A 13761-nucleotide genomic window follows, 5' to 3' on the forward strand; every position below is an offset into this window, starting at 1 on the left:
GGTGCTCTTCAGGAACATGATGGGTCACATGCAGCTGGTGGAGAAGCTCCTGCCCCTCTTTGATGATGTAAGGCTGGCGCGGGAGCCCCAGCCCAAGCCCTACAGATGGGCACTCGGCAAAGACAGCTGCCCCTCAGCCCAGCCCTGTGGGCAGCCGTCGGGCAGGGCTCCCCTCATGCTCCTCTTGCGTGGCCTTTCAGGGCTCTGGGGCCGTTTGGCTTCAGCTGCAGATATGGCCCACAGCTCCTGTGGTCAGGATCCGACCCCTCACATCAGCCATGCTGACGCCCTTGCTCACCATGGGCTGGGAGTGGCTGTTGCTGAAGTTCCCCATCCTCCTCTCTACCAGGAGTCCAGCCAGGTGCGGGAGCTCTCCATCGGCTTCTTCAAAGATGTGATGGAGACTGTGGTGGGGAGAAACAAGAAGATGATGAGGAAGACAGTGAAGAGGGTCCTGCTCCCACTGTTCCTCCATATGAATGACCAGATCAAGAGTGTGGCCGAGGTGCAGTGACCAGTGTTGTTGGGAAGGGTGTGCTGCAGCAGCAGCCCATGACCACCCCACACATGAGTCCCTACAGGCTACCCAGCTGTCCCTGCAAGTGTGGGAGGCCAGGGCTGTGAGTCCCTGTCGCTGTCCCCCAGGTCTTTGAGCCTCCATCCCTGTCCCCCAGGGCTGTGTCCAAGAAACCCCCAGGTGTTTGGGCCAGAGACTACCCTAGCCCTTGGGTCCTGCTCACCCAGTTGCCCCTGCCTTGGGACAGCTAACTCGGTCTGTGCAGGGGGGGTGCAGCACTTACAGGGGATTCAGAGCCAGCTTGTTCCCCATGGAACAGGGACAGGGAGAGCGGTGGGATGGGAGATGCAGCAGGAAGAGGCCTGGCCCTGCATCTCGGGATCAAAGCTCTGCCCACCCGCAGCCTGGGCATGAAGACCCGGGGCAGCCCTGGCCGGGGACTCAGGCGTCCTGCTGGGGGACACCCGTGAGAGGTGCTGCTGGCTCCGTCCTGCCCCGGGGTCACTGGGACTCCAGCCCTCGCTGCCTGCAGCCGTGGGCCCTCACCTCCCCTGCCCTTCAGGCTGCCCCCAGCCCCAGCAGCAGCTCAGCAGCTCTTGAGGATCTCTGTTCTGCTGCCCAGCAGCATGAGACACCTGAGGTGGTGGCTGCCCCGTGTCCCTGCCCTGGGCACTGAGCCCAGTTCAGGCTCCATCCCCTGATGCCTCTTCCCATAAGGGGCTGGGAACAGCCCAAAGCCAGACCAAGAGGAGGGAGGGTGTCAGGTGTCCTTGCCTGGGCTGTGGTGCCATCTCCCAGCCTCTGCTTCTCTGCAGGCCTCTAGGGCCACCCTGCTGGCCTGTGCAGAGTTCCTGGGGTGGAGGAAGCTCAGCACCCTGGTCAAGACGCATCAGACACATCGCATTGGAGAGTGTTTGGTGAGAACAACCCCGAGCCCAAGAGCCGGGCTGGACGAGGGCTGCCCCAGGTGCCCGTGGGGAGGGCTGTGCAGCTGAACCTCACATGCCCTGTTCCAGCCCGGAGCCCACAGCCTGGAGCCACATCATCCTTCCCTGCCTTCAAGCACAGACTCCCCAAGGGCTCTTCTCCAGGCCCCTCTCCCCTGCCTGCCCCCAGGTGCTAAACAAGACCCTGGCACATGTTTGCCCTGGCAGTGGGACAGAGGGGTCTCAGCACTGCCAGGCCCCCTGTGCCCTCTGGTCTCTCTGAACCTCAGCCCCATGGGGCTCCTGTCTGGGAGGGTGGCTGGGGAGTGTCTGTATCAGACTCATGCCCTTGTGCTCTCTCCAGCTCCAGCAGGACAGGAGCAGGCTGCAAGAATACCTGTGTCAGAGCCTGCTGTACCTGCAGGACGCTCAGGCCAGCCTGCGAGTGGAGGCCGTCAGGTTCATCGGTGAGCCACAGACCTCCAGGGACCCTCTGCTGGCAGCCTGGCCCCCGTCCCCACCACTGCACTGGCAGCAGGGGCGGCCCTGGGGCTGCCAGAGCCCCGGCTGCCTCCAGGAGGGCCCACCACGCAGGGGGCTCGCTGGGAGCCTTGCTCAGCCCCAGCGGCCTCAAGTCCCGTCCTTCCCTGGGCCAGCCCTGCTGAGGGGTGGGGGGTGTGCAGCTGAGCCGGCAGGGCCGGGGCCGTGCTGCTGGGAGCGTGCTGGGGAGCAGAGGCCTGACAGGAGCTCTGTGCCCAGGGCTTGGCGCACGGTACCTGAGGAACCGAAGCAATAGGGAGCAGAAGCTGCGGGACATCAGCAGAGGTGAGTGGGGGCCGTGCTGTGCTGCTGGGCAGGGGACAGGGCCTGGGCAGGGCGCTGCCGTGCCTGGTCCTCCTCCAGGAAAACGCTTCAGGGGCAGAGGACATGTCGGGGGCACGTGGGGCTGCCCTGAGCAGCAGCTTCCAGCTGGTCTGTTGGTCTCATCTGCTCCTCCTGGACAAGGGAAGAGACGGGTGGGGCTGGCATAGTCTGGAGGGGACTCCTGGGGGTCTCTGCAGGCAGTGGGGCTTCATCTCTGCTCTGCATCCCTCTCTTGCAGCCCTCCTGCCCTTGAGAGAAGACCCCGATCCCTGCGTCAAGTCCTTGGCAACTCAGACCCTCTACAACCTGAGAACAGAGTTGCAAATAACACAACGGAGCTGGTGGTTGCTGGGCTGCTGGATCGGTATGAGCTCAGGAGAGTAAATTCTCGCTCAAAAATGGTCATATTTGAATATCCCTTTCTTTTTACTAAAGCTGGAAGACAAAGCCCAGTCCCATGGTGTCCTTCCCATGGGGACCACCCTGAGCGTGCCGAGCAGCGTCACTCCTGGCCTCTGCCGCTGCCTGCAGGACAGCACAGCTGGACCCAGGGTGTCCTGGCAACAAAGCCCCAGTGACCCGCTGGTCCACATACTTCTGTATAACCTGTCCAAGGCCCTTTAGCTGGGGCCGCACGTCCTGTCATTCCCACATCCCAGAGCTCCAGCCTTGGCGATGCACAAAGGTACTGAAAGAAAAGAGACAGGCAGTGTGTCTGGGGAGGAGGGCAGGGGATTGGAGAGGGCAGGGAATGGGAAAAGCTTTGCCTGGAGCAGTCCTAAGTGTCCTTCCCTCCCAAGGACGTGCCTCAGAAACAAAGTGGGTCAGATGTCCAACAGCAGCTCCATCACCCAGTTCCTCCTCCTGGCGTTCACAGACACACAGGAGCTGCAGCTTTTGCACTTGTGGCTCTTCCTGGGCATCTACCCGGCTGCCCTCCTGGGCAACGGCCTCATCGTCACCACCAGAGCCTGTGACCAGCACCTCCATAGCCCCATGCACTTCTTCTTCCTCAACCTCTCCCTCCTAGACGTCGGCTTCATCTCCACCACTGTTCCCAATGCAATGGCCAATTCCCTCACAGACACCAGGGACACCTCCTACTTGGGTTGCTATGCACAGATATTTCTGCTTCCCTTCTTGATCGTAACAGAGTATTCTCTCCTCACCGTCATGTCCTATGACCGCTACGTTGCCATCTGCAAACCCCTGCACTACGGGAGCCTCCTGGGCAGCAGAGCTTGTGTCCACATGGCAGCAGCTGCCGGGGCCAGTGGGTTTCTCACTGCTCTGCTGCACACGGCCAACACGTTTTCACTATCACTCTGCAAGGGCAATGCCCTGGGCCGGTTCTTCTGTGAAATCCCCCAAATCCTCAAGCTCTCCTGCTTAAGCTCCTACCTCAGGGAAGTCTGGCTTCTCGTGGTCAGTGCCTGTTTACAATTTGTGTGTTTTGTTTTCATTGTGCTGTCCTGTCTTGAGATCTTCAGGGCCGTGCTGAGGATCCCCTCTGAGCAGGGACAGCACAAAGCCTTTTCCACGTGCCTCCCTCACCTGGCCGTGGTCTCCCTGTTTGTTAGCACCTCTTTTTTTGCCTACCTGAAGCCCCCTTCCATGTCCTCCCAGGCCCTGGACCTGGTGGTGTCATTTCTGTACTTGGTGGTACCTCCAGCAGTGAACCCCCTCAGAGGAATGTATTTGAACACATACTATTTCAGCATCATTAAGGTACCCATACAACTTAGAAGACTTCCAGGGTATCTCAGGAAAAGTAGGCACTATTTTTGTTATTTTCTTTATTTTATATATTTGCTTTTATAGCTATGATAATAAGTGCCATGAAAGAGTATTATTCGATCCCACCTCTTGACATTGGTTAAACCCCAGTAGGCAGCTCAGCACCACACAGCTCACTTCTCCAAAGTAGGATGGGGGACAGAATTGGAAGTCTAAAAGTGAGACAACTCATGAGTTGAGACAAAGGCACTTTGATAGATAAATCTAAAGTTGTGTGCATAAACGAAGCGCAACAAGAAATACATTCACTCCTCCCTGTCAGCAGGTGGTGTTCAGCCATCTCTAGGAAAGCAGGGCTCCAACACACCTAGCAGTTACTTGGGAAGATAAACACCATCACTCCCAGTGTCCTGCCCTCCCTTCTTCTGCTCCCAGCTTTTACTGCTGAACGTGACATCATATGGTGTGGAAGATCCCTTTGGTCAGCTGTCCCAGCTGTGTCCCCTCCCAGCTCCTTGTGGACCCCCAGCCCATTTGCTGGTGACGTGTGTGAGAAAAGGAAAAGGCCTTGGCGCTGTGTAAGCTCTGCTCAACAGTGACTAAAACATCCCTGTGTTACCAACACTGTTCTCATCCCAAGTGCAATACACAGCATCATAGCAGCATGAAGAAATTTAACTCTGTCCCAGATGAAACCAACACATGTACATACAGAACCAGTTGTCTTGCATAAATAAAGAACCCAGAAGAAAATAATTTGTCTGAGCTCCCATCTCTTCCAGTCTTCTCGGGAGCTGGGGATACAGCCCCAGCAGGAAGAAAGGGTTAAGGACCCAAAATCCCAGCTGCCACATGGAGGAGCTGCCCATGGGACCCAGAGGCTGCATCTTGCTGACTCAGCAGGCGCTGCCTCTCTGCCGCCTGATTGTCATCAGGGCTGCTGCTTCCCTGGAGCCACGGACAGCAGTAGGACACGGCCTCTTCAGTGCTGGTCTCTCCTCACTTCCACTGTCCTCTCGTGCTCCCGCATTTGTGCTGCCGCTACGGTCTAGGGTAACTTGTGACAGTTCTGTTGTCGCTACAGTGACATCCCTGTGGCTGTGGACAGGAGCAGGCCATGTGAACCACTGTGCAAGATCTGGCCTCATTGCTGGCACCACCACATCACAGAATGTTAGGGATTGGAAGGGACCTCGAAAGATCATCTAGTCCAATCCTCCTGCCAGGGCAGGAACACCTAGGTGAGGTTACACAGGAAGGCGTCCAGGCGGGTTTTGAATGTCTCCAGAGAAGGAGAATCCACAACCCCCCTGGGCAGCCTGTTCCAGTGTTCTGTCACCCTCACTGAGAAGAAGTTTCTTCTCAAATATAAGTGGAACCTCCTGTGTTCCAGCTTGAACCCATTACCCCTTGTCTTACTGTTGGTTGTCACCGAGAAGAGCCTGGCTCCATCCTCGTGACACCCACCCTTTACATATTTATAAACATTAATGAGGTCAACCCTCAGTCTCCTCTTCTCCAAGCTAAACAGACCGAGCTCCTCAGCCTTTCCTCATAAGGGAGATGCTCCACTCCCTTCATCATCTTTGTGGCCCTGCGCTGGACTCTCTCCAGCAGTTCCCTGTCCTTCTTGGACTGAGGGGCCCAGAACTGGACACAATATTCCAGATGAGGTCTCACAAAGGCAGAGCAGAGGGGAAGGAGAACCTCTGTCGACCTACTAACCACCCCCCTTCTAATACACCCCAGGATGCCATTGGCCTTCTTGGCCACAAGGGCACAGTGCTGGCTCATGCTCACCCTGCTGTCCACCAGGACCCCCAGGTCCCTTTCCCCTACACTGCTCTCTAATAGGTCATTCCCCAACCTATAATGGAACCTGGGGTTGTTCCTGCCCAGATGCAAAACTCTACATTTTCCCTTGTTATATTTCATTAAATTTTTCCCCGCCCAACTCTCTAGCCTGTCCAGATCTCGCTGGATGGCAGCACAGCCCTCTGGCGTGTCAGCCACTCCTCCCAGCTTGGTGTCATCAGCAAACTTGCTGATAGTACACTCAGTTCCCTCATCCAAGTCGTTGATGAATATATTCAATAGTATTGGTCCCAGAACTGACCCTTGAGGGACTCTGCTAGATACAGGCCTCCAACCAGACTCTGCCCCATTGACCACGACTCTCTGGCTTCTCTCCTTCAGCCAGTTTGCAGTCCACCTCACTATCCGATCATCCAGTCCACACTTCCTCAGTTTTGCCGTGAGGATGCTGTGGGAGACGGTGTCAAATGCTTTACTCAAGTCAAGGTAGACCACATCCACTGCTCTGCCATCGTCAATCCACCTTGTTACGTCTTCATAAAAGCCTATGAGGTTGGTCAAACACGACTTCCCCTTGGTGAAGCCATGTTGACTGTCCCTGATGACCCTCTTATCCTTGATATGTCTTAAGATGGCACCAAGGATAAGGTGTTCCATCACTTTCCCAGGGATGGAGGTGAGGCTGACCGGTCTATAGTTGCCCAGGTCCTCCTTCTTGCCCTTTTTGAAGACCGGAGTGACATTTGCTTTCCTCCAGTCCTCAGGCACCTCTCCGGTTTCCCAAGACTTGACAAAGATGATGGAGAGCGGTCCAGCAATGACTTCAGCCAGCTCCCTCAGCACCCGCGGGTGCATCCCATCTGGACCCATGGATTTATGGATGTCCAGGTTGCTTAACTGGTCCCTAACCCAGTCCTCATCAACTAAGGCAAACTCCTCCACTGCCCTGCCTTCCTCTGGGGCCTCAGGGGTACGGGGCTCCTCAGGACAGCCTCCAGCAGAGTAGACAGAGACAAAGAAGGCATTCAGTAATTCTGCCTTCTCTGTATCTTCTGTCACCAGGGCACCCACCCCATTCATCAGTGGGCCTACATTGCCTCTGGTGTTAGTTTTATCTGCCATGTATTTGAAGAAGCTCTTCCTGTTGTCCTTGACCCCTCTTGCCAGGTTTAACTCTAAGGAGGCCTTAGCTTTCCTAGTTGCCTCCCTACATCCTCTGACAACAGCCTTATATTCTTCCCAAGTGGCCAGCCCCTCCTTCCATGATTTGTAAACCCTCCTCTTCCACTTGAGTTTGCCCAGCAGTTCCCTGTTTAACCACGCAGGTCTCCTGGCTCCCTTCCTTGACTTCCTGCGCATCGGGATGCACTGATCTTGAGCTTGGTAGAAGCAGTCCCTGAATGTTAACCAACTATCGTGGGCCCCTTTACCTTCAAGCAGCCTTGCCCACGGGATTTCCTCCAGCAATTGTTTGAAAAGGCCAAAGTTGGCCCTGCTGAAGTCCAGGGCTGCAGTTCTGCTCGGTATTCTGCTCCCACCACAGGAGATTCTGAACTCCACCATCTCATGGTCACTGCAACCAAGGCAGCCCCCAACCTTTACTGCTTCGACCAGACCCTCCTTGTTAGCGAGGACGAGATCCAGCAGCGCACCTCTCCTAGTCGGCTCCTCCAACATTTGCATCAGAAAGTTATCGTCAATGCACTGGAGGAACCTCCTAGACTGAGGCTGGCTGGCTGAGTAGTCCTTCCAGCAAACATCAGGGTAGTTAAAATCCCCCATAACAACCAGAGCCTGTGACTGTGAGGCCGCCCTCAGCTGCCCATAGAGGCCTCATCAACATCCTCACTCTGATCTGGTGGCCTGTAATAGACTCCCACATCAGTGTCAGCCCTGCCAGCCTGCCCCTTAATTCTCACCCACAGACTCTCAACTTGCTCCTCAACCTCACCTGGACAGTACTCCATACATTGTAGTTGCTCTCTCACATAAAGAGCAACTCCACCACCACGCTTGGCTGGCCTGTCTTTCCTGAAAAGGACATGGCCATCCATGACCACATTCCAGTCATGTGAGCTGTCCCACCATGTCTCTGTTAATGCCACCAGATCATCTCCTGACCGAACGCAGGTTTCTAAATCCTCCAAAGTACAGGAAAGTACAGCATGTGACCATCTGAAGTTTTGGGCCACTGCCTCGAGCAAGTGAAGAATACGGAGAAGTGCCGGACACCGGAGGGGATGAAAGAAAGAAGCTGCTGCGGGCGGAGGGGCGGCCGCTCCCCTGCCCTGTCCAGGCTGGGGCGGTTTGGGGCCCCGCGGGGCCCTCGCTGCCCCTGCTCCGCAGCTCCGTGCTGGGCGCCGCTTCTCCACCTGGCGCTGCCCAGCAGGATTCAGCTGAGTCGAGGCCCGAGGCTCGCGCGGCCTCTCCAGCAGCTGAGCGGGGCCGGGGCTGTGCCGGGAGCTCCTGCTGCGGGCACGGCCCCCAGGCCCCGGGCTCTGCCGGACACCGGTCCCGTCGGCAGCCACGGGGTCCGGACAGGCACCGCGGAGCGACCTCCCCTGGGGAGCAGCACGGGGGAGGTGCGGGGCCAGGCCGCTGTCTGCTGGGGCGGGGGCAGCTGCTGGAGCGGACGGGACCCGGCATTGCCGCGGCGAGTTCCAGACGTGCCGGGCCGGGTGTCCTGGGCACCCCCAGGGCCGGGAGCGGCGAGCAGCCCAGGGCTCGTGCGGGACACGCCGGGGCGGGGCCGGAGGCGCGATGGCGTCACAACAACCCCGCCCCCGGCAGGCTCCGCCCCTGGCGTTGCTGGGGACGCGCAGGCGCAGCTCAGTCCTGTTCTGGACGCGGAGCGGAGCGGACGGCCAAGGCGAGGGGAGGAGTCAGTGGGCCGAGCCGAGCGCGAGCGGCCGCAGCGAAGGGCGGGACTTAAGGAGGAGGCGCGGGAAGCGCTTGTGGTGCTGGAGCGGGAGAGCGGCGCGACCTGCAGGCGCTGACACGTGCGGTGACACGCCATGGCGGGCACGGCGAAGCTGAGGGAGCTGCCGAGTGCGCGGCGGGACGCGGGCGAGGCCGGGGCGCTGGGCCGGCTGCTGGCCACCTCGGCCAAGAAGGTGCTGCTGCGCAAGATCGAGTTCGAGCCCGCCAGCCGCGGCTTCTCCGGCCAGCCGGAGCTGCCGAGGGCCAAGTACCTGCTGCTCAAGCCCCGCAGCGAGCCCGCCGAGCACCCCCGCGGCGCTGAGGAGGGACAGGCGGGCAAGCAGGGTGGGTGCAGAGGGCCGGGGGGGCTGTCCCTGCGCTGCGCAGCCCCGCGGCTCACCCGCCTCTCTCTCCCCGCAGGCAGCGACCGTACCCCGGGGGGCCACGGGCACTGCGTCCCCGCGCCCCGGAAGGTGCTGTTCCCTGCCCAGCGCCTCGCCGTGAAGTGGCAGCGTGTCCAGCGCATCGGCGCTGGGCTGCTCAACTTGGGAAACACCTGTTTCCTCAACGCCACGCTGCAGTGCCTCACGTACACGCCACCGCTCGCCAACTATCTGCTGTCCAAGGAGCACGGCCGCAGCTGTGAGTGGGGAGGGGGAGCGCCCGCCTGTCCCGGGGCCGCGCTCAGCTTCTGCATACACGAGCATCCACTCTGCCTGGCCGTAGCAGCGTTCCCGAGCTCTGCATCCTGCGTCTGAGAGGCTTTGTCTGTGCTGGGCACAGCCAGGACTAACATGGGTCCATTAGGCTCTGCTGGCTCCTGGGGCGAGTACCTGTGCCCTGTTTTCCCTCCACGTGGATGCTGTCTCGTCTGGGGGGTTGCAGCGACTGGTGCTGTGACTGGGGCTGTGCCAGCCGGGGTGGTGTGTGCTGGTCCCTGTGACCCCGGGATGCCCCAGAGCTCTGCTGTAGCACAGAGCTCGTAGGAAGACTGAGCGTGGCTGAGCCGTGTTGGACCAGAGATTCCCTGTCCCCGCTACTGCCTCCATCTCTCCTGGGTTTGTGCCCAACGTCCTGTCTTCTCCTCTCCCACTCCAGGTCACCAAAGCGGCTTCTGCATGATGTGTGTCATGCAGAACCACGTCATGCAGGCGTTCGCCAACAGCGGCAGTGTGATAAAGCCAGTGTCCTTTGTTCGAGACCTCAAGAGTAAGGATGGCTGCCCTCGCGTCCACTCCTGTAGCCGTGCTTGAGAGCAGAGACTCTTGCAGGAGCAGAACCATTGAGATCAGGGCAGGTCTTGGCAGAGGCTCTCCTGAGACGACTCGCTGAGCCTGCCAGGGACTTCATGGACGCTGTGGGGCTTCCCCCGTGGCCAACATGAGTGTGACGTCTGGTTTGGGCTGAGGGAGCTCAAAGCCCGCAGTCCCTGCGCCGAGGGAGGGCGGGAGGACCTGCATCTGTTGCAGCGCGTGCTGCGGCTGATCCCTCCCTCTCCTGCAGAGATTGCCCCGCACATCCGCTTCGGCAGGCAAGAGGATGCACACGAGTTCCTCCGTTTCACCATCGATGCCATGCAGAAGGCCTGCCTGCCCAACTGTACCGAGTATGTGGGGCCTCTGATGGCCATCAGTGCTCTCGTCTGCTGGTCCCCTGTGCCAGTGGGAGGGGACTGTGGGGTGAATGCGTCCCCCAGGCTGGACCCGTGGAGGGGGGTGCTGACTCCAGGGTCTGGGGTGGATGGCTCAGCTCTCTGCCCCTCCGTGACACAGCTATGGGCTGCTGTTTGCCTTCTCCTGACAACTCCACCCCAGCACAGCTGCGATTCTGTCCCCAAATCCTGTGACTGGGGTGGGTTTGGATGCTGAGGACACAGCGGTGGCCGGTGGGGTGGCTGTTGGGGCGGGGCCGTGTGTGACCCGGTGCTGCTGTCTCTAGGTTGGATCGCCAGACCCAAGCCACTACCCTGATCCACCAGATCTTTGGCGGTTACCTGCGGTCCCGGGGTGAGTGCTGGCTGCCAGGGCCTGGGCCTGTGACTCTCAGGGCTGCTGTTTCCCCAAGAGCCTTGCAGTAACTTGGGAAGATCACTAAGCACATGCAAATTATCCAGAGCTGCAGCTGGTCAGTCTTGCGGTACCTGTGGGTCCCACCAGCAAAGGAATCCACGTTGCCAGCTGTCCAGCAACATTTGCTATCCCAATACGTAGCGGAATTGCCAGGCTGTGAATGCTGGTGCTGCCTTCCCAGAGCCCAAACCCAGAGAGTCGGGGGGAACACGGCAGCTGCCTGCGCTGTGCCGGGGGGTTGGTGGGTGCCGCTGTTGTGCCAGGGTGTGCTGACTGCTCTTTCTCTTGCAGTGAAGTGCTTGATGTGCAAAGGAGTCTCGGACACCTTTGAGCCCTGTCTGGACCTGCCGGTGGAGATCACGGTACAGGGGCAGGGTTGCGTGGAGAGGAGCTCTGCTCTGCAGGGGATGTTCCTGCAGCTGCAGCGTTTCTGCTGGAGGCTGTTTAACCTGCCAGTGTCAGGCACGGTGCAGGCAAGAGGGAATCAGCTCTGTTGTTTCGCTGCCTCCTCTGTCTGGCCCTGACCTCTCCTCTGTCCTGGCAGCAAGCCGCAAATGTAGAGCAGGCACTGGAGCTGTTTGTGAAGCCAGACCTGCTGGGCGGAGAGAACGCCTACATGTGTGACAAGTGAGTGTGCGGGGCTGGGGCGGGAAGGGGCGGGCGGGTGTGCTGGTGGGAAGCAGGTGGGAAGCTGCAGTACGGGAGGGCTTCTCTACCTGCTCCACCGCTAAACCGTGAGGTACGCGGCTGTGAAGCCTGCGATGAAGCCTGTCACTCCTCATCTCTCTCCTCTTGTGACGGGGACCTGAGCCAGCAGATGTGGCCGTGAGCGGGTGCCCTGGAGCGGTACTCGCTCTCAGCAGGGTCATTTCTGTGGGGTTTGCCGCTGTGCCAGGGCTGGCAAGCATCTGGGTGTTGGTGGAACAGCGTGAATAGCTCGAGCTCTTCTTGTGCAGATGCAAGAAGAAAGTGTCGGCAACCAAACGCTTCACTATCCACCGAGCCCCCAACGTTCTCACGCTTGCTCTGAAGCGTTTTGCCGACTTCACTGGGGGCAAGATCACAAAGGTGAGCGCTCGGCAATCCAGAGCGGGGCTGTGTCCTGTCCCGAGGCCCTGCTGCCCAGAGCGGGGTGGGAGGTGGTTCTGTGCGCAGCACGAGCTCTACCGCAGTCCTGCAGCCCTTCCCCAGCTGTGCGGTGCGGTGGGAGTTTGGCTCATCCCGGCATCTTCCTCACCGTGAGCTCTGCCTGGAGAGAGCGGGTTCCCTCTCCCTCACGAGACGAGACTCGTAGGACAGCTGAGCTGCTCTTGCCATCTGCTGTGCAGGCTCCTGAGACATCCTCTCTCCGCAGGACGTGGGCTACCCTGAGCTCCTCAACATCCGCCCATACACGTCCCAGACCAGCGGGGATCCTGTCATGTACGGGCTCTACGCGGTGCTGGTGCACTCGGGGTACAGCAGCCACGCAGGACACTACTACTGCTACGTCAAGGTGAGCTCAGGGTGCTGTCTTGGCACCCTCTCTGTGCTGCGGTCTGGTGGGTGCTCGAGGGTCCGCGTACTGCGCAGACAGGGGGGTGCTCAGCAGACACGCGTGGTGTGGAGTGCTGGGGTGTACGGGCTGTGCTCTGCCACAGGAAGCGTGGAGTTCTGCTCTCGCAGAGTCCCCTCGCCTGCCCGGGGCCGCCTGGGGGTTTTGGGGAGCGGAGCTCTGCTGACGGGCGCTGTTCCTGCTGCTCCTCAGGTCAGGAGCATCACTGGACACAGCCCGACCCCGTTCTCTTTCCTTCCGCAGGCCAGCAACGGGCAGTGGTACCAAATGAATGACAACGTGGTCCGCCCCAGTAACATCAAGGTGGTCCTTAACCAGCAGGCGTATGTGCTGTTCTACCTCAGGTGAGCATGCCCTGTGTCCCCAGCCCCTCTGCCCCTGCTCAGTGTGTGGGACAGGGCTGGGGACACGTGCCTGGGTGAGGGAAGGAGCTTGGTCCAGGTAGCCCCAGTGCCCACGTGCATGTGCTGGCTCGGGCGAGGGTGGCAGGGAGAGCTCCAGCCACCTCGTGGTTTTGCTGCAGATCAAGAGCTCCTCACCTCCTCAGACCTTCTGGCTCTTGCTTCTTGTGTGCAGCTATGACGAGTGTGTTCCAGTCGCTCAGACACTGGCAGTTAACGCGTGCCCTTCTCTGCCTTCCCCAGGATCCCCAGCCCCGGGAAGAGCTCAGAGGGTCCCATTTCCAAAGCTGCCTCCAGCCTGCCTGGCCGCATCAAGCTGCCTTCTGGGTCACCGTCACCCAAGCTGGCCCTGAAAGGCAGAAACGCAGCTGCAGCGTTTCCCGGTGACGCAGCCCAGAGGCCCAAGAAGCCGCTCTCGTCGCAGCTGCCAGTCGCGCCCAGAGCGGTTCCAGGACTTTGTGGCCCCAGTAACACCAGCGGGGCCAAAGCGCAGGTTCCCCGGAAGCGCTGCTGGGAGCCCAGGCCCCTGCCCGCCTCCCCCAGGCTGCCGGAGCCCATCCCCGGCCAGGAGCCGTGGGGCAGCGGGGAGAACACCGGGACACCGGGAAGGGACTCTGGTGGCAGCGCTGCTGCCAGCCTGGTGCTGGCAAAGCTGAAAGCCTTCTTGTCGGCCAGTGCTGCTTCGCAGCCCAGCAGCACCATGGCATCACCACCGGCCAAGAAGCTGGCGCTTTCCGACAAATAGGTGAGTCTGAGCTTCTGCCCAGAGACTTCAGTAGGTGCCTCGTGCCTCCGGAGCCGGGGCTTGTGTTGGGGAGTGTAGGAATGATGCTGGGTACCTTGCTAAGCAGGAGGTGGGTGGGGAGAGCCCTTCAGCCCCAGGGCTCTGCCCTCCCTCTGGGTCGGGCTGCGGGGCCAGGCCCCCGCTGTTGTTCCCATCCCTGGGAGAGGCTGGAGA

At 59.9% G+C, this 13761-nt stretch overlaps 1 protein-coding gene across 1 annotated transcript; it reads left to right on the top strand.

Annotated features, from left to right (window-relative positions):
* Positions 1-8873: 8873 nt before the first annotated feature.
* Positions 8874-13548, top strand: LOC135991491 (ubiquitin carboxyl-terminal hydrolase 36-like). The gene is made up of 11 exons (XM_065640176.1): positions 8874-9123; positions 9199-9420; positions 9877-9987; positions 10282-10384; positions 10717-10784; positions 11139-11209; positions 11392-11474; positions 11804-11915; positions 12202-12342; positions 12646-12746; positions 13047-13548. Exons 1-11 carry the CDS (start codon positions 8874-8876, stop codon positions 13546-13548), a joined length of 1764 nt encoding a protein of 587 aa, XP_065496248.1.
* Positions 13549-13761: the final 213 nt, after the last annotated feature.

Source organism: Caloenas nicobarica, chromosome 8, assembly GCF_036013445.1.
Source record: "Caloenas nicobarica isolate bCalNic1 chromosome 8, bCalNic1.hap1, whole genome shotgun sequence".
Lineage (NCBI taxonomy): Eukaryota > Metazoa > Chordata > Aves > Columbiformes > Columbidae > Caloenas > Caloenas nicobarica.

Bases quoted from the DNA above. Each gene is read 5' to 3' on its own strand.
- LOC135991491 (XM_065640176.1), top strand. From the start codon at position 8,874: ATGGCGGGCACGGCGAAGCTGAGGGAGCTGCCGAGTGCGCGGCGGGAC. The intron at 9,124-9,198 runs GTGGGTGCAGAG...CTCTCCCCGCAG, and splicing joins GGGACAGGCGGGCAAGCAGG to GCAGCGACCGTACCCCGGGG. The intron at 9,421-9,876 runs GTGAGTGGGGAG...CTCCCACTCCAG, and splicing joins CAAGGAGCACGGCCGCAGCT to GTCACCAAAGCGGCTTCTGC.